Source organism: Tenrec ecaudatus, chromosome 4, assembly GCF_050624435.1.
Source record: "Tenrec ecaudatus isolate mTenEca1 chromosome 4, mTenEca1.hap1, whole genome shotgun sequence".
Lineage (NCBI taxonomy): Eukaryota > Metazoa > Chordata > Mammalia > Afrosoricida > Tenrecidae > Tenrec > Tenrec ecaudatus.
The window spans coordinates 68620102-68639784 of NC_134533.1; the positions used below are offsets into that span (position 1 = coordinate 68620102).

General features: G+C 43.4%; 1 protein-coding gene across 1 annotated transcript; it reads left to right on the plus strand.

The window, feature by feature from the left end:
• The first annotated feature begins 16787 nt into the window (after window positions 1–16787).
• On the plus strand, window positions 16788–17738 carry LOC142446914 (olfactory receptor 52K1-like). Its single transcript, XM_075548646.1, has one exon. The coding sequence runs from the start codon at window positions 16788–16790 to the stop codon at window positions 17736–17738; it is 951 nt and encodes a 316-aa protein (XP_075404761.1).
• Window positions 17739–19683: the final 1945 nt, after the last annotated feature.

Below are 19683 nucleotides of genomic sequence, written 5' to 3' on the forward strand. Positions count from 1 at the left end.
GTGCGTGCGTGCGTGCGTGCGTGCGTGCGTGCGTGCGTGCGTGCGTTTAATCTGGTGTTTGTGGTTTAAAATTTAAAATTTAATCCCCCAGGAAGTCTTTCTGAATGAACCCCGCCCACCTACACAGCCCCGCCCACCTACACCTGCCCTTAGATTTCGAGGACTGGGTTTTCTCCCTGGAGAAAGCGGGAAATCAAGCTGGAATCAAGAAATTTAAGGCCCAGATTAGAAGGGTTTCTTGGGAGTCGCAGCCTTAACTCCATCCATGATTTCACAAGCACACACACAACACACCTACTTCCCCCTCTCCAAACTTCCTCACTGTTCCTCTGCCTCTTGTGCACCTGTGTATGAGAATTGGTGGATCGCGTAATGGACCAAAAGATCCATCTGCACCTGAATCCCTAGAACCTGTGAACATGACTTTATTTGGAAAAGAGGCCTTTGCAGATGAAGTTGAGGGTCCTTAGATGATGTAAATGGTTAACATGCTCTGCTGCTATATAAAAGGTTGGAGGTTCAAATCCACCTACAGGCACCTTGGAAGAAAGATCTAGTGATCTACTTTTGAAATTCACATCCATTAAAAAGCCTATGGAGTTAAAAAAAAAATAAAGACCAGGCTTACTGGTTGAATAGAGACAAGTAGGTCCCCCAAAACTGTGCCTCTTACTCGCCCTTCAGGTCTGGAACTGAACTCACCCCTGTGCTAGAATAAGCAACCATGTAAGGTCAAAAGGGCAGCGTTGACCCACGGACAATGTCCACTGAGTTCAAAAAGAAGGTGGGATGGGAGCAGAAATCAAAGAGAGGAAATGTGCTAAGGGACGGGGCCTTGAGAGGGTTGGGGTGGATGAGTTGAAACAAAATGTACATACATTATTTGGGTCCTGTGTTTTTTTTTAATTTAGTATTAATTGGGAGTCAGTACAGATATCATTCCATAGTTCAATCACATCAAGCAGAATTATACAATTGCTACCACAATCAGTTTCCAGACATTCTTTTTCTTTTTGGACTCCTTGACATCATCTCTCTCTTGCCCCTACCTACCTCCCCCACTGTGCCCCCACCCCCCACCCCTGAAACCTTTATTTTACTGCTGTCCCTGTATGTGGCAGTTACATAATTTCCTGTCAACTTGAGCAAAGGGGTGGAGTCTAGCCTGTCAATCAGGTCGCAGATGGATGACCTCATTTGGAAGCACGACAAAGATAAACAGTTCAGTGGAGACCAGACTCAGTTTCTCTGCCTTCCCTTTCCTGCTGAGGAGACACTCAGAGATCTGGAGGAGACACGTGGAGACCTACATCAGAATTGAAATGCTTCCACTGGCCACTGTATCCACATGACCTTCTACCCACTGGTCTATGATTCTCCTATCATCATTGCATGAGTCTGCATGAGAGGAATGTATGGACTAATAAAGGACATATAAATGGAATGTATGGACTAATAAAGGACATATGGGCTAATATCAGACTTATGAACTTGATCTGGATTGGGCTGGGAGGTTTTCTCAATATACAATTGTTCAGACACATATGAGTGTCTATGAATTTGTTTCTCTAGTCCACCCGGACTGACACACTATAGGTTCATCAATCCTGAGTTTCATATACTGAAAAACAGAAAAACATATAACACAACTTCAAGAATATGGCCTCCAATGACATAACACCTTGAAAATACACCCTAATATGAACAAATAAATACAAAACAAAAATACAGAAAATGTTGAAAACTAGATCAGGACCAGCATGCTTCTGAGTGGGGATCAAATGAAAAAATTTTAACTGTTCAAGTCAGATTTATGCCTTTGTAAAGGCATATATGGTGCCTGGTAATCTACACTGGAAACCTCCTAATTCCCAATCAAGGGTTTCTGAGAATAAATAAATGAAAATTTTAAAATAAAATGTATGGAGCACAGTTCTCCTGACACACCTGGAAATCAGAACCAGCTCAACAGCAACTAGCTGGAGCAGATATCCTTTAATTCAGATCCTGAGGTAGGATCATGTAGGATTACCTGGGTGAACCCTACCTCCAAGGACAGGTGTCCTTACAAGAGGCCTCCAGAGGAAAAAGACAGAAAGGAAAGAAGGCCAGGTGAAGATGAATGCTGGGGCTGGAGGGTTGAGCCACAAGCCAAGGAGCCTCTAGAAACTCCAGAAGCTCGAAAAGCCAGGGAGGGATCCCCTAGAGTCACCAGAGGGGGAGGGGGGTGGGGGCTACTGACACCTTGATTTTAGGCTTATGGCCTTTAGAACTGTGATAGAATAAATGCATCTTATGTGAAGACACCAAATCGGTGGTAATTTGTTACAGCAACCCAACCAAACTAATTGAGAGGCTTTAGCCAGGCTGGTGAATCATTTGTAGGACTCTGGGTGGGTCATGGTGTGAGCTTATCCAGTGGCAGGTCCAGTGAGAACCACCACCACCTTGGAGGCACAGCAGGCACTGATGTGCCTAACCCAAGAGGAAGACACCCCTTTACCTGGGCGTTTGCATCCAGTCGCAGGCTCCATCCTGCTGGAAGGTCCAGGAAAAACTTCAGCGTGCAAGCCCCCCATGAGAAGAGCATAATCACGAGGGATGCCTGGACCCCGAGAGACAGGACAGGAGCAACGAGGAGGAGCTCTTTCCTTTGGGCAAACTTCACACCTGGGTGTGGAGCAGGGTGTGGAGGGCTCTTGACGGTGCCCTTCAGCCACAGCTGGACACCGCTAACAACCCTGCTTCCACCTCCTCCCACGAAGGTTTTAGTAGGATGACCTTGGGTGGTCTCCCACACTCCAGACCACATGGTCCTCCCTTCCTTCACATTCAAGGCTTTGGGGTCATCACACACACCCATACCCCTGATGTCACTGCCCCTTCCCCTCCGGTCAAGCTTCAGTCTCAACCCTCCCAGGCCTTCCTCTGTCAGGGGAGCCAGCCCCTAACAAATCATCACAGGCCCGGCAGGCACACTTGTACAGTGATAATAAGTAAAGATTATATTAAAGTCATAGAAAATAGGAGGGATAGAAGAGAGAGTGATATAAAGGAGTCAGACACATTTCATAGTATCATGCTCACCTGAGCTCCTCTTGGTGGTTGGTACACATGGAGATGGGAGACCAAAGGGCAAGAGGGAGAGATTTATTGTTAACCAAGGCTTATATATCTTCAGGGACATGCATGTCCTCTAATTCCAGGTAAAGAGACACATAAGAGGAAGGGGCTATACAATAGGCAATACAAACAATAGGAGGGGGATATACAGTGAGCATAAATATAACAGGAAGGGGATGAGCAAGGGGTGTACACATAAAAGGAAGGGGAGGGACTGGGGATATACATATGACAAGAAGGGCAGACCCTAGATTCATGATGGTGGCCTAACCTTGGTTACCCTTGAGTGGGCTTGAAATCCCTGGGTTCTCCTACAGGGAAAAAATCTACTATCCTTATCAGAAGGGTGTGGGCCCTATTTAGGGTGGGATATACTAGACAGTCTGATTGCTTTAGATGGCTGATAACTCTTAGGGAGAATTACCTCTGACCAACTTTTATTGACCTCCAAGTGTAGTCATTTACCATGTGTAGCCAGCAACTAAATTTGGCACGTATTTGGGGGAGACAACTTGGAGAAATCTATATTTCCCACACTTCTCCTCTTCTAAAACTAACGGATACAACGTGAAGAAAATGATCTAAAATTGACTGGGGTAATGAGGGCACAGATTTATTAATCCATTTAAAACATTGACTTGTGTGGTACATGAATCAATAAAGTGATTTGATAAGTCAATCTGACGGGGTTGGTAATATTCTCATATCAACAGGCCCTCTTACTACCTCAGCCTCATGCTTCCAATTTCTCCCTTCCTCTCATAAACTTTGTATAAATACCCCTGATTCTTTAAAACACACACACACAGTAGATGCTCAATGAAAATTCCAGTTCCAAGTCTGGCTAGACCAGAATACACACACTGGCACAGGTAAGAGCTCTCAACACATGGATTTCAGGAAAGATAAACCCCTCAGGAACAGTAGTGGGAGCAACAATATTGTGACGATAGAGGGAAGGTGGGGAGAGAGTGAAGGGGCAAAAGGGGTCCCCATCATAAGGTTGGATATATACCTCCCCACCCCAAGTGGGATGAATAACAGAAAAGTGGGTGAAGGGAGACATCAGTATAAGACATGAAAAATAATAATAAATTATCAAGGGTTCATGAGGGAGGGAGAAGGAGAAAAAATGAGGAGTCGATACCAAGGGCTCAAGTAGAAAGAAAATGTTTTGAAAATGATGATAGCAACATATGTACAAATGTGCTTGACACAATGGATGTATGGATGTACTGTGATAAGAGCTGTATAAGCCCCCAATAAAATGATTAAAAGAGAAAATGATAATGGAAACATATGTACAAATATGCTTGATACAATTGTAAGAGCTGTAAGAGGAGGACTTCCGGGAAGAAGGAAGCACTTATCAGAGGGACTCCGCAGAACTCAGCACAGGAGGGTTATTAAGAGGGAAATTCCACACTGCCAGGTTGCAGGAGGAGCATCATAAAGATATGTAGGCACAGATCCATTAGGTTTTGAGGAGCTGGGGGCTTTGGGCTTACCACTGTGGAGGCTGGCTAGGGTTTGACATTAGCCCTGCCACTGTCTCAGCTGGAGCCGGGATCACTTGGAGCCAGGCCAGGGACTTTATCTCAACACAGTCACAGCTTGCTGCCACCTCAGGGCATGGTTTAAACCACACAAGCCCAATGGTCAGGGATCAGAGATCAGGTATACTGTTACTTTTGTTCCCTCTCTTCTCTCTGTCCCCCCAAAGTCTCAGTGGGCTCAGTTTTGGGGTTGTCTGTGGGGGGTTGTGTGTGTGTGCTGGGTTTTGGGGGGTTTTTTGCTTTTTATCTTCCCTTTTCTCTCACAAGCCACTGCCAACCACCAGACAACTCCCCTTAGCCTAGGGTATTTATGCCTGCCCTCCACCCAGATGGGAGAACTCCACCCTCTGCAGCGTAACCTGAGGATGGGGAAAGCCTGCACACCCAGCAGAAACTATGAAGGAGAGAGTAGAGTAACATATTCCAAAAACTGAAGGAAAATAAAGCAAACCCAAGAATGCTCTACCAAGCCAAATTATCTATTAAGATAGATGGTGAAGTAAAGAGTCTGCCCAGACAAGGAAAAACTCAAAGACTACGTTAGAAGAAACCCAGCCTGACAAAAGATCCTTGCTGACCCAGAATGGGCAGAAGAACAGCACTCACCAAGCACAAATAAGAGACCACCACATAGAACAACCACAACCAGAGGGCAAAAAAGAGAAAACAGACCCCAAGAGAACACTGGATTAAGGGTGGAAAGAAGTCAAGAATAATACACACACACATGCACTGATAAGAAATAGAGGTAGGAAAACATCCAACACAAAAGGTATAAGATGACATCACAGAGTCCACAAATGAAGATAATAAACCTGAATATCAATTAACTGAACTCAGGCATTAAAAGACTGAGGCTAGCAGACTGGCTTAGAAAACAAAACCCATCAATCTATTGCCTACAGGAGAAACTTCTCAAGACTACAGACAAAACTAAGCTGAGAACCAGTGTCTGGAGAGAAGCATACCAAGCAAACAGCAATTCAAAAAAAGGAGGGGTTGCAACTCTAATCTCGGATAAAATTGACTTCAAAGTTAAAACCATAAAAAGAGATAAGGAGGGACACTATATAATGCTCAAGGAATGGTAGACAAAAACCCACTAAGTATTGTAAGCATATATACCCCAAAGAAGAGACCTGCTGAATAAGTCAACCAAACACTACAAAAGATGAAAAAAGAAATCATAGCCTCAACAATTATAGTAGGTGACTTCAATACACTAACCTCTGAGAAAGCTAGATCACAGGGAAAGAAACTCAACAAGAGGCTAAAGAGCTAAACACTACAATTAGACAATTTGACCTGCTAGATATTTAAATAGTTTTTCATTCAAATACAAAATTAATTCACTGTCTTTTCAAGTCCACATGGCACATAGTCAAAAATCGACAACATGCTTGGGCATAAGGCGAATCTGCATAAATTTAAGCACATTGATATACAGACCTCTCTCTGACCACTGTGCCATAAGGCTGAAAATCAACAAAAGGAAGATGAATAAAACAAAAGCAAACAATTGGAGGATGAATAACTCTCTATTGCAAAAGGAGTGCATACTGGTGCAAATCATAGTTGGAATTAGGAAATTTCTAGAAACTAACGAGAATGAGAACATGTTGTACTGAAATTTATGGGATACAGCAAAGGCAGTTATCAGAGGAAGTTTTATAGCAATACATTAACATATGAAAAAGGAAGACAGACGTATGGTTGATAGGCTGGCACAAACTTTACAAAACTAGAGCAGAGTCAACAGACAATCCTACAAACAGCAAAAGAAAATAAATAATAAAAATCAGTGTTGAGATTCAGGAGAGGGAAAATAAGAAAGCTATGGGGAAAATGCTGCTAAATGTTGGTTCTTTGAAAGGATAAACAGCTGTGGGGTGGGAGGGTAAAAAAAAAAGAAAGGATAAACAGAATAGACAGGCCACTGGCAAACCTAATCAAAGAAAGGAGGGAACAAATTTCAATAGCAAGGATGAGGGATGAAGGAGGGGACATTACAACAGACCCTAATTAAATCAAAAGGATAATTACACAGTACTATGAAGGACTATACTACAATAAATTCAACAACTTGGAAGACATGGACAATTTCTTGGAAAAACAATCCCTCTTTAGAATATTCCTGATGGACATCAAGAATCTCAACAGACCCATAGCAATAGAAGAAATTGACAAGGTTATCAAGGGATTACCAAAAAAATCATCTAAACCAGATGGCTTCACAGGAGAATTCTACCAAGCATTCAGGGAAGAAATGACACCAATCCTACACAAAGTCTTTCAGAACATAGAAAAAGAAAGCAAATTTCTGAACTCATTCTATGAAGCTAGTATAACTCTGATACTGAAACCAAGGAAGGATTCCACAAGAATGGAGAACTACAGACCAATATCCCTAATGAATATCAATGCAAAAAATCCTTAACAAAAACCGGTCAATAGAATATAAAAGTATATAATACAAATAATTCACCATGATCAAGTGAGATTCATAACAGGGATGCAGGGATGGTTCAACATACAAAGGACCGTTATTATTCGCCACATTGACATGAAAAACTATAAGAACCACATGATAATATTGATAGATGTGGGAAAAGCATTTGACAACATCCAACACCACTTCCTATTTAAGACACTCAAGAAGATAGGAATCCAAGGAAAATTCCTCAAGATAATATAAGCTACATATGAAAAACCAACAGCCAACATGATAGTCAGTGGAAAAAAGAACACAATCCCACTGAAAAGGGGGACCAGAGAAGGATGCCGCTTGTGCCCACTCTTATTTAACATTGTACTGGCACTTTGAGCTAACAGCAGAAGGCAAAGAAAAGACATCAAAGGTATTCGTCTGGGAAAGGAAGAGGTGAAACTATCATTATTTGCAGATGACATGTTTTTATATATGGAAAATCCCAAAAGCTCCACAAGGGAAGTACTGGAAGTAATAGAGGAGTATGGCAGAGAGACAGGATACAAGACCAACGAACAGAAGTCTATCAGACTGCTATAAAAATCAGATAAGATCACAGAAGAGGAAATCAAAAAGGTGGTACCTTTTACAATAGCCAAGCACAAATTGAATTATCTATGGATATACCTGACTGAAAGAACAAAAGATTTATATGAGGAAAACTACAGAACACTATTATAAGAAACCAAGAGTGACCTCAACAAATGGAAGAATATCCCATGCTCATAGATTGAAAGACTCAATGTAGTCAAGATGTCAGTTCTGCCCAAGACATTATATGAGTTTAATGCAATCCCAATACAATTACCCTTATCTTTCTTCAAGAAATGGAAAAATTGAATACCAACTTCCTATGGGGAGGGAAGAAGCCCCAAATTAGCAGAGAACTCTTCAAGAAAGATACAGTAGGAAGGCTTGATTTACCTGACTTTAGCACATATTATACAGCCACAGTGCTCAAAACTGCAAGGTATTGGTATAATAACAGATACTCAGACCAATGAAAAAGAACTCAAAACCCGGAAATAAAGTCATCAGTATACAGACAACCAATTTTTATAAGGGTCCAAAAAATGTCAAATGGGAATCAGATATCAAAAAATCAGATATTATCTGATTTTTTTATAAGGGCCCAAAAAATATCAAATGGGAATCATCCCTCTTCAACAAGTGGTGCTGGGAAAAAATGGATATCTACCTGCAGAAAAATGAAGCAAAACGCTTATCTCACTCCATGCACAAGAATAAACTCAAGGTGGATCACAGGACACAAGGTAAAATCCCAAACTATTAGGGCCATCAATGAGGGAATTGGGACCAACCTGAGAACCTTGGCACAGGGAATATATAGGCTGTGAGAAATAGGGAAGGATACAAATACAGATGAGTCACAAATAGCCAAGTGGGATATACTGAAGATTAAACACTTGTGTACATTGAAAGAATTCACCAAGACAGTAATAAGAGGGCCCATGAACTGGGAAAAAAATCTTTAGCAATGACATATTGGAGAAAGGCCTTATTACTAAAATCTGCAATACTCTACTATTTTCCAAAAAGAAAAACTAATTTCCCACTGAAGAGGTGGGCAAAGGACCAGAACAGAAGTTTCACAAGGGCAGAAATCCAAATGGCCAATAAACATATGAGAAAAATTTACCAAGCATTAGCCATAAGAGAAATGCATATTAAAACGAGATACCATGTAACACCCTCAAAGATAGCCCAATTCAAAAAATCAGAAATCAACAAGTGTTGGAGGGGCTGTGGTGAGATAGGAACTCTCATCCACTGCTGGTGGACCATAGGTATGTACAGCCACGATGGAAATCAATTTGGCAATATCTAAAACAGATGGAAATTGAGCTACTATATGACCCAACAATCCCCCTAACTGAGCATATACCCAGAAGAGGCAAGAAACAACCCATAGCCAGACATCTGTGCTCGTGTTCATCACGGCAGAGTTCACAATTGCAAGGAGTTGGAAACAACCCAAATTTCCATCAACAAATGAGTGAATCAAAAAACTGTGGTACATACATACAATGGAGGACTGCACATCACTAAAAAGCAGTGATGAATGTATGACGCACATCGCCACATGGGAAGAATTAGAGGAAATTATGCTATCCTAAATAAGTCAAGCACAAAAGGACAAGTACAACATGAGTCTGCTGAGGTAAGTTAAAAAAAAAAAAACTGAAAAGGGGGCATAGGGAAAAAGTTACTGTATGCAAACATTCCTGGTATGAGGACCAGGTAGTATGTCTGGGATGGACGAAATCCAAGGATATATATGATAGCCTAATAAAAAGGAGGGGGGAAATAGAAAAAAAGAAATTGGCAGCAGAGCAGCAAGGCACTAACCCACCCAAGGGAAGAGTATTGTTTATATCTCCACAGGGAAAGAGGGACCAGACTTCCACCTGGTGCTGCAAGATACGAGTGCAACATACGGGCATAAAGCAGGGAACCAGTAGAGAGGTCTGAGGGACCGGCCCCAATCCCAACTAAATGGACAGCCCCCTCCCCCAGAAGAATTTACTTCAGATGACAGCACTTTAGCTACATCTCAGGGAGAAGGACATGCCTGATCAGAGCACATGGGAGCAAATGAAGGGGGAGGAAGAGAGAGTGGGGTGCATCCTGGCCCACCAACCCTTGACGACGATATCCCTGCACAGAGCAGTCAGTGCACAGAGAGGACCATATGGCTGGCCCCACTATGAGACACGACATCCCTCACTGACCCATAGCCCTACAGGGGACAACACCAGAGACACAGTGTGGGAATTGTGCCCAATCTGACCCCACCACACTAAGGGCGTGCAACAGAACAGGAAGGGGAGCAGAGTAAGGAAGTAGAGAGGGAATACCAAAAATAGACATTGGGACCATGGTGTGGCTCCCCATCAGACTCAACTGGAAGATACTTCTAAAGGTCAAAAAACAGACCTTGAACTATTTACAGGATTTTAAAAATAGATATCAAAGTTTATTAGTAGTTACTAGGGTAAGTAGAGAGAAAGTGGATGGTGGGAAACAGTGGTGATGGATAAACTACATGGATCCTGGAATGGTATGCTTGCAAACAGATGTAATTACTGACAATAGGCTTAAACCTGTACATAACTGAACAGGCAAAAGTTGTGCGATATACCGGGGGCTTCAAAAAATTTGTGGGAAGCGTTCATTATTTAAAATTTAATTGCAGTAATCACTGAGGCTATTTCTTGCTGCTGATTCATTTGCTGGCCTGCTTTTTCCACCTACATGGCCAGGCACAGGACCTTCATGAAACCTTGTAGGACTGAGAGGTACATGGTAGAGTTGGCAAGGGTGGATTCTGCTTTGTTCTCAATGGTCTCCAGGTCATAGTCCGGCTGCTTGGTCATCTCAGGAGAGCCTAAGTCAGGTTGGCTCTTGCTTTGAGGTGAAGAAGTGCAAGGAGTCTCAGGGAGGAGGCAACGCTCCTAGATGGACATGATCTTACCAGCCAGGTCTGCACACAGCATGGGCAGAGGGCAGGAGAGCAAGGCGAAGTTGTTGTCATTGGTTTTTTGTTGTCATTTTGTTGCTTTGTTTTGCTCTGTCGTGTTTTTGTGCATATTATCTCTGCAGGTTTGTTGAGATAAGATAAGCGGGATAAACAATCTGGAGGAGAGAACAACAGGAAGACAGTTCCTGGGGGGACAGGGGAGAGGGGGAAGCAAGGAAAAGGAAATGGGTGTTAACAAACCCACGGACAAAGGAATAAAAAGTGATCCAGAATCGGTAGCAAGGAGGGTGTAGGAAGCCTGGCAGGACTTGATCAAGAGCAATGTAACCAAGAGGAATTACTGAAACCCAAATGAAGGCTGAGCATGATAGTGGGACAAGAGGAAAGTAAAGAGAATAGAGGAAAGAATTAGGAAGCAAAGGGCATCTATAGAGGTCTAAATACAGGCATGTACATACGTAAATATATTTATATATGATGAAGGGGAAATAGATCTATGTGTATACATTTATAGGTCTAGTTTTAAGGTGGCAGATCAACATTGGGCATCCGCTTAATTATTCCCTCAATGCAAGAACACTTTGTTCTATCAACCTGACACTCCATGATGCTCACCTTCCCCACACAATCACTGAAGACAAATAAGAAAATGTGGTAAAGAAAGCTGATGGTGTCTGGCTACCAAAAGATGTAGCATGTAGGATCTTAAAGGCTTGAAGATAAACAAGAGGCCATTTAGCTGAGAAGCAACAGGTCCCACATGGAAGAAGCACACCAGCCTGTGTGATCACAAGGGATCAGGTATCATGCATAAAAGGACAAAAATGATATCATTGTGAATGAGGAGGAGTACAGAGTGGGGACCCAAGACCCATCTGTAGGCAACTGGACATCCCCTTACAGAAGGGTCATGGGGAACAGATGAGTCAGTCAGGGTACAATTTGGCAATGATGAAACATACAACTTTCCTCTAGTTCCTAAATGCTTCCTCCCCGCCACTATCATGATCCCAATTCTACCTTACAAATCAGGCTAGACCAGAGGATGTACACTGATACAAATAAGAAATGGAACCACAGGGAATCCAGGACAGATGAACCCCTCAGGACCAGTGGTGAGAGTGGCAATACCGGGAAGGTGGAGGGAAAAATGGGGGAGAAAGGAGGAACCGATCACAGGATCTACATATAACCCCCTCCCTGGGGGATGGACAACAAAAAAGTGGGTGAAGGGAGATGTCATACAGTGTAAGACATGACAAAATGAGAATAATTTATAAGTTAACAAGGGTGAGGGAGGGGTGGTGGGGAGGGAGGGAGAAAAGTGAGAAGCAGATACCAGGAGCTCAAGTAGAAAGAAATGTTCTGCGAATGATGATGGCAACAAATGTACAAATGTTCTTGACACAATAGATGGATGGATGAATTGTGATAAGAGATGTATGAATCCCCAATAAAGGAATTTTTAAAGATCTGTAAGAGACCCCAATAAATTACTTATATTAATAATAACATATAATTGATCAAAGATTACTTCCACATGGGTGGGAGGGAGGAGTAAAAAAGAGGAGCTATTACCAAGGGCTCAAGTAGAAAGAAAATATTTTAGAAATATTGATGGTAACAAATGTACAAGTGTGCTTAAAACAATTGAATGATGGATTGTTGCAAGATGTGAAAGAGCCCCCCAGTAAAATGATTAATTTTTTTTAAGTTCCAGCTCCTTGGGCTTCTTCACTCCTCCTTACTGACATTTATTGGGGTAGAGGGTGCCAAAATGTGGGGGGGAAATTAATAGAATTATTCCACAAACTTGTGAAGCCCCCTTGCAGAGCCTGCCTGCTGGACTGACCAGCGTCTTCCTGTGGGCTCCCTGATCCTGCTTGAGGGGGCTGCAGACTGGGTTTGAGGAGCAAGGTCAGAGTGTCCTCCATGTTTGGCTGAGTCTTTCCCCTTCAGCTCCCAAACAGAGATCTTGTGCAACACAGACCCCTAGAAAGGGCCTAGGCTGGGGTCAAGGAGCTGGGCTCCAGGTTCATTCTAGGAAGAGAAGATGCGAAGAGGATTAATGCTCTCCAGCAAAAGGGCACTGCCCATTGGCTGAGCCCAAGCCTGGGCTCCCGTGGGAAGAGGAGGAGCAGGGCACTTAACTGCGCTCAGCAAGCCCCAGTGGTTCTCTCTGCTCCTGCCTCCTGTGCTCCGGTGAGTATCAGTTCTGGGTCGGCTCCGAGGGTGGGGGCTGAGGTGGGGTCTCTTCCCTCTCATTCACATGAAGCCTGAGAAGGTACCAGTTCACACCAGAGCTAGTGTGCCTTTGCCCTACTGCAATCCACCCCCGTTCCCCCAGCCCTTTATTGTAAGAGCCTCAGGGCACAAGTTGGCCTTCCATGAATGATCCGGGGCCAAGATGAGGAGAAGGCCCAGGACTGCAGATGCAAGAAATACATCCAGGAGTGCTGAACATCACCTCCGAGTCCTGGGCAGTGACACTTTCAGAAGCTTCCGCCTAGGGTGTTCAGGGATGCTCATTTCCCACCTCAGCCAGGAACTCCCCTGCAGTTTGCTCTTCAGTCGTTCAAGCATTTGCCGATTCTTTGATAAGCACCTGCTGGACTGAAGTCAGATGCCTAGGAGCAAAAGATTTGTTCCCTGGTCTAGTGGGAAAGGTCGAAAAGGAACCATGACACGATCAGAGGTTTATGCTCTGTGCAGTGCTGGAAGGCAGAGGGTCATGAAGGCTTACAGACAGACAGTCATGTGAGCAGAGCTCCAAGCAGCTCTGGGTTTTGCAGAGTGACTTGAGAGAAAGGGACTAGGTCTCCACCACATTGCGTAGAAACTACAGTTCGATTCGTGAACACTAGGAAACCATTGAAGGCTGTCGGCCGAGGAGCAAGATAAACAGATTCACACCTTAAGTTCCCCTGGTGGCTCTGAAGAAGATGGATTGAAAGAGGTGAGGTTTTGTAATAGGTCAGGGCAGAGAGGATGAGGCCTGAGCTTGGGAAGGGATAGCAGCTCTGAAGAGTAAGAGATACTCCAGCAACTACTTAGTGACACTGGAAGATTGTATTGATTGATATTGTGTAGATGCCAGAATGCAGGAAGTTGTTAGGGTTGCCTTTAAGTCTGAAAAACCTGATGGCTGGTCATGCCTCCAAGTGAGATAAAGACTCACAGATGGTGGACTATGAAACACATGGATCTGAAATTCCAGAGAGCAGTTTGCGAGTCACCAGCTTATTTCGATGGTAATTAAAAGTGTGAGAGTGAAGGAGAGCTGACAGAAGGGTGTGGGGAGGTACTGAGGATGGAGCCTTGTTTCAGAAGCCAGTGGAAAGAGGAATTCCCATGAAAAGTAACAGAAGAGGAATCATCAGAGAAATAGGCAGAGGACCTGGGAGATTCAATATTATAACCACCAAAGGAATTTCGAGAGAAGCAGCTGGTGGTAGAAATGGCAAGTGTGAAGTACACCACACATGTCTGTTCTTCATCCCTTGATTCCTATCAGGTTTTTCCTTCATGAGACATTCCCCCAAATCCGACTTGTGGGCCTTGAGGTGCACCCGGGAATGAGATCTGAACCTTGAGGTTTTAATACCACCCTATTTATCAGCTTTATATTATTAGAATATTTGCACCCCTGCCTCCCTTCCTCTAGGCAACTCGAACTTTGACTCTCAAATCAGATGTCTTCTCCTCTAAGAAGTCTTCTCTGTTCCATGGGTTGGACTAGAGGACTCCTCTGGCTCTCATAGTGCTCTGGCTCTTCTCCCATTCAACTCCAAGCAACTTAAATACAGAAACCACGTTGAGTATGCCCGTAACACCTAATGTCTGCCTAGAAAAGCACCCAGTATATAATAAATACTTTCTTTTAATGGCAAATGAGCAATGGGGGAATGAAGAGTAAATTTCTATACCTCTAAGTCATACCTGCCTAGTAGTTATGGGTATCAAGTAAGATGGGAAATATTTGTGAAGATACTTCACAGAGCCCAGAACAAGACAGACTCTCATAAACATGTTTACTTGTTCCTTCCGATGAAAACAGCCCAAAAGAGACCATCTCTCAGAGTTTTGAGTTAATAGGAGATAGACAGACCTGGGGCCAAGAGGAGAGAGATTTCAGGCCTCAGTTTGGGGAAGACATTAATCAAAGTCACCCCCTTATGGAACTCATGGTCTCAGGATACAGTAATGGGTTCTTTCTTGTCAGAGCAGTGTAGGCTGAGGGGCTTCATGCCAAAAGAGGTCCATAAATATTCAAATCAGCATTATTCACAACTGACAAAAAGGAGAAACAACACAAATGGCCATCAGCTGACAAATGGATAGACAAATCATTGTCTATCTCTGCAGTGGGTGTTACTCAAGCATTAAAAGAAAGAGAACCTTGAACATATTATGCTAAGTGACAGAAGGCAGTCACAAACGACCACACATTTTATGATTTCATATTTGTGAGATGCTTAGAACAGACTAACCCATAAACCCACTATCACATCCAATGCATAGCAATACCACAAAGGGTTTCTGAAGTTGTTTATCTTCATGGGAACAGATAGCTTCATCATTCTCCTTAAGGGTGACTGAAGGGTTTGAACTGACAGTCTTATAGTTAGCATCCTAATACTTACCCAACACCATCACCAAGGCTCTGTAGACAAGCACTGTCTCTTACTGCCATCAAGTCAATGCCAGCTCATAGTGATCCTATAGGACAGGCTAGAACTGCCCCTGTGAGTTTCCCAGACTGTGACTTTTCTTCTTCTTCTTCTTCTTTTTTTTTTTAAACAATTTTACTGGCACTTCATCGACATCTCATACAATTCAATAGTTCAAGAGACTAACTCTTTACAGGAGTACAAAGTCCTGTCTTCTCCAGAGGAGAAGCTGGTAGGTTTGAACGCTGACCTTGCGGTTAGCAGTCCAATGCAAAACTACTATGCCACCAGGGCATGAGCACATAAAATACATTCGTGATAAGGTGGGTTTCAGGGAAGTACAGAATAACTATTCATGGGTACAGTTTTCTATGTGGAATTATGGAAATGGTCTGCAATCGCTTGTGGTGATGATTGCACAACTCTGTAAGATACTAAAACTATTCAACTGTACAATTTAAAAGGCTGAACTATGTGGTATGTAGATTATAGCTCACAGCTTTTATTTTTAACAAATGGCACAGTATTGGCACAAGAACAGATAAAGAAGAATATCATTATCTGTTAAGAGACCTAACACACGCAAGAATTTAGGCTAGGATAAAAATGATAACACAAACCGCTGAAGAAATGATAGAGGAACAATCATTTAGCTATTTTGGGATAAAATATCAACTTAACCACCATTGCATATCACAAATGACATTACTTTCATGTAGATCAAAAACTTAATAGAAATAAATTAAGCTACATTTTTAAAAAGAGCAGACTATATTATCTATTTAATCTCTGAATAGCATAAGAATTTCTACGTTCAAAACCAAGAGAAGTCACAAAGAGAGTATCCATAGATATCACTTTATATGCTTAAAACTTTGAGTCTTAAATAACTTCACAAACAAAATGAACATGCTTGAAAGATTTTTTTAATCTTTGGAATAGATCAAAACGAATCATTTTAATATGTAAATGATTACCAAAAACACTAAGTCCCTAAGAGATAAGTAGGTAGGCAAAGTAATAGAACAAGAAATCCACAAAAGAAAATAAGCAAATTAAAAAGATCATATATTTCCACTATCCAATTCCTGACCAGCATAACAGAGTGTCTCGGTTCACTATTACTCAGTGAGAAACTAAATACACCTTGTCTGCACATCCATTTGGCTCCCTCCAAAATGTTTGTATCATCTAATCCCGTGATTATACATCCAAAATCTGTCCTGAGAAATTTACCTGAAACGCAAAGAAAGATTTATTAAAAACACGAATCTCATTTGGTTGTAATTTGAACTCATTGTTTCCCCCCTGTAGGGATATTACAGATTCAAGACGATCCGAGCACATAGTACAGCCTAGTAGCGCAGGGTAGGCCCTGGCGAGGGCGGGGTGTACAAACAAGCCCTCCCGCTCCTCTTCTTTGCCCAGAACCAACGTGCTCCACAGAGATGTCAGTACGGAACAATGGAAGCTCCAATGTGTCCTACACCAGCTTCCTCCTGGTGGGCTTTCCAGGACTGAAGGAGTCCAGGGCCCTCCTAGTGCTGCCCTTTCTCGGCCTCTACCTGGTGATTGTCTCAGCCAATGCCCTGGTCATCCACACGGTGACCGCCCAGAGGAGCCTGCACCAGCCCATGTATGCACTCATCGCCCTGCTCCTGGCTGTCAACATCTGCGCCGCCACCACCGTGGTGCCTGCCATGCTGTTCAGCTTCTCCACCCACTTCAACCGGGTCTCCCTGGCTCGTTGCCTGGTCCAGATGTTCTGCATCTACTTCCTTGTTGCTTTCGACTGCAGCATCCTCCTGGTCATGGCCCTCGATCGCTATGTGGCCATCTGTTACCCGCTCCGATACCCAGAAATCATCACCGCCCAGTTGCTGGCTGGCCTGGTGCTGGTGGCAGCTGCCAGGAGCACATGCATCGTTGCTCCGGTGGTGGGACTGGCCTCCCGGGTTCGCTTCTGCCGCTCAGATGTCATCCACCACTTTGCCTGTGAGCACATGGCCCTGATGAAGCTCTCCTGCGGGGACATCTCCCTGAACAAGACTGTGGGGCTCACCGTCCGCGTCCTCAACAGAGTGCTGGACCTGCTCCTCCTCAGTGCCTCCTACTCCCGCATCATCCACGCCGCCTTCCGGATTTCATCAGCTGGGGCCCGCTCCAAAGCCCTGAACACCTGTGGCTCCCACCTACTGGTCATCTTCACGGTCTACTCCTCCACCATGTCCTCGTCTATCGTCTACCGTGTGGCCCGCACCGCCTCCCAGGATGTACACAACCTGCTCAGTGCCTTCTACCTGCTGCTCCCGTGTCTGGTCAACCCCATCATCTACGGGGCCCGCACCAAGGAAATCAGACAGCACCTGCGAAGGTTGTTCCTGAGGGCAGACCCGTAGTCTGTTCACACACAAAGCACGGGAGCATCCTGCTTGAATGTCCAAGGATGGGGCAAGGACAGACGTTGGCAGCTATACAAATCTCCTTCATTATCCTGTCACCCACATAACTTCTCCAGTTTTCCATTATCATCTGTCACGCATGCAAACTTTCCATTTTCTTCCTCGGAAACAGAAGAAACACAGAGAAAGCTCACCCAGCCCTGCTTTCTCGCTCACCTCGCAAAATGGCTCATGTCTCCATGCCCTTGATCCTTGGTTTAAGAGCACCAGGCCCAGAGGTGCACAGCAAGCAGCATCGAAGAAGCTGGCATTTCATCGTTCTTAAAATCCTTCATTTCCTTTCTCTGGAAGATCTTGAAATAATCATTAAACAAAGAGATGTAGCAGGATTTGTGGAAATTCTCAGTGGGCACACTTTAAAATTTGCCAACGAAAAAGGGCAAAGGGCATGTGAATTTTATTTTATTTTTTAGATTTACGTAAAAGAAGACATTAGCCTTTCCAAAACTGGGGAAGTCTTTGGCTCTAGCTGTGTTGTATCTAAAATATCTAAAAGTTATTTACATAGCTTAGAAAATAAACTTATGTAACATAATTTTCTTCCGTTCTAAATGAAATTTCACAAGGCAAAAGAATGGCTGGAGTAACAAGTATAACATATTACCAGTTTAAAATTTAAAATTACTAGTTAGAAACCTGTAGCTAGAGACTGCCCTATAAATCCTGGTTGGGAAAATCAATTAGCAATTATTTGTCTAGTCATATAAGAAATTGCTTGCATGGGCATGTGTGTACCAGAGTTATAAATGCATGCACTGTATCGGGGCTTACACATGAGTAAGACACAAGGGGGGATAAGCAGGAGAGGGCAGGGGAGCTTTGGACATGCATGTAGATCTGACACCTGTGCCAGGAGGTAAAGGGCTCCAGAGCAAAGATTGTCTATTAGAAGAGTCTTGCATTGGGCAGAAAAAGTGAGAATCAGTCACTGGCCATCGCTGTCCCTGAAAGCCTAGGCTTGACTCAAATGCTGGGTAGAACTCAAAGGTGCAGAAGCTTTCTGTTGGCCATCAATTGGCTTTTAGGCTATCACTTTTCAGCTTGTGAGAGGTTCTCTCTTGCATACCCTCATGCTGTGACAGAAGAAGCTCAGATAAAGTGTTTCTAGAAGGTTGAACTGACCATGGTGTAGACACAGAAGATGAGATCTTTCACCCACATCCTCCAAACTCACTGAAGATTGGACTAAGGCGACCTGCCTCCTCTGCTCACATGTGGCTCAATTGTCTTCAAATACCAGACTGGACTGGACTGGAACCAGCTGATTGCAAGTGGATCACTAGGAAATAAATGAATCTTCAGCTCAGTGTAAAACATAAAATTAATAATAATTTATCAAGGGGTCACAAGGGTGAGGGGGGTGAGGTGGGGTAAAAAAAGAGGAGCTGAAACCAAGGGCTCAAGTCAAATATAAATGTTTAGAAAATAATGATGGCAACATATGTACAAATATTCTTGATACAATTGATGTATGGGTTGTTATAAGAGCTGTAAGAATACCCAATAAAATGATCTTTTAAAATATATATATACTCATTCAATAGATATTGAGGGAAACCTGTAAAACTACTGTCTGAGCTTTTTCTTTTGCCTTGTTCTATTTGATGTTTGGCTGCTTGAAAGCAAGTTAGGGAATCACTGACGGGGATGAAGTAGAGGGGAAAAGAGCTCAAACTTTATTTTCTTGTTAGTATTGTTAGGCACCACTGAGCCCGCTCTGACCTCCGGCAGCCCTCTGATGCACAACAGAGGAAACACTGCCCAGTTCTGCACCGCCCTCCCCATGGGGCCTATGCCTGAGCCCACTGATGCAGCCGCGGTGGCGCTCCATCTCTTTAAGGGGGCTTCCTGGTTGTCACTTCCCTTCCGCTGTACCAAACAT

Excerpts from the sequence above, each read along its gene's own strand:
- LOC142446914 (XM_075548646.1), top strand. The coding sequence starts at position 16,788 with ATGTCAGTACGGAACAATGGAAGCTCCAATGTGTCCTACACCAGCTTC.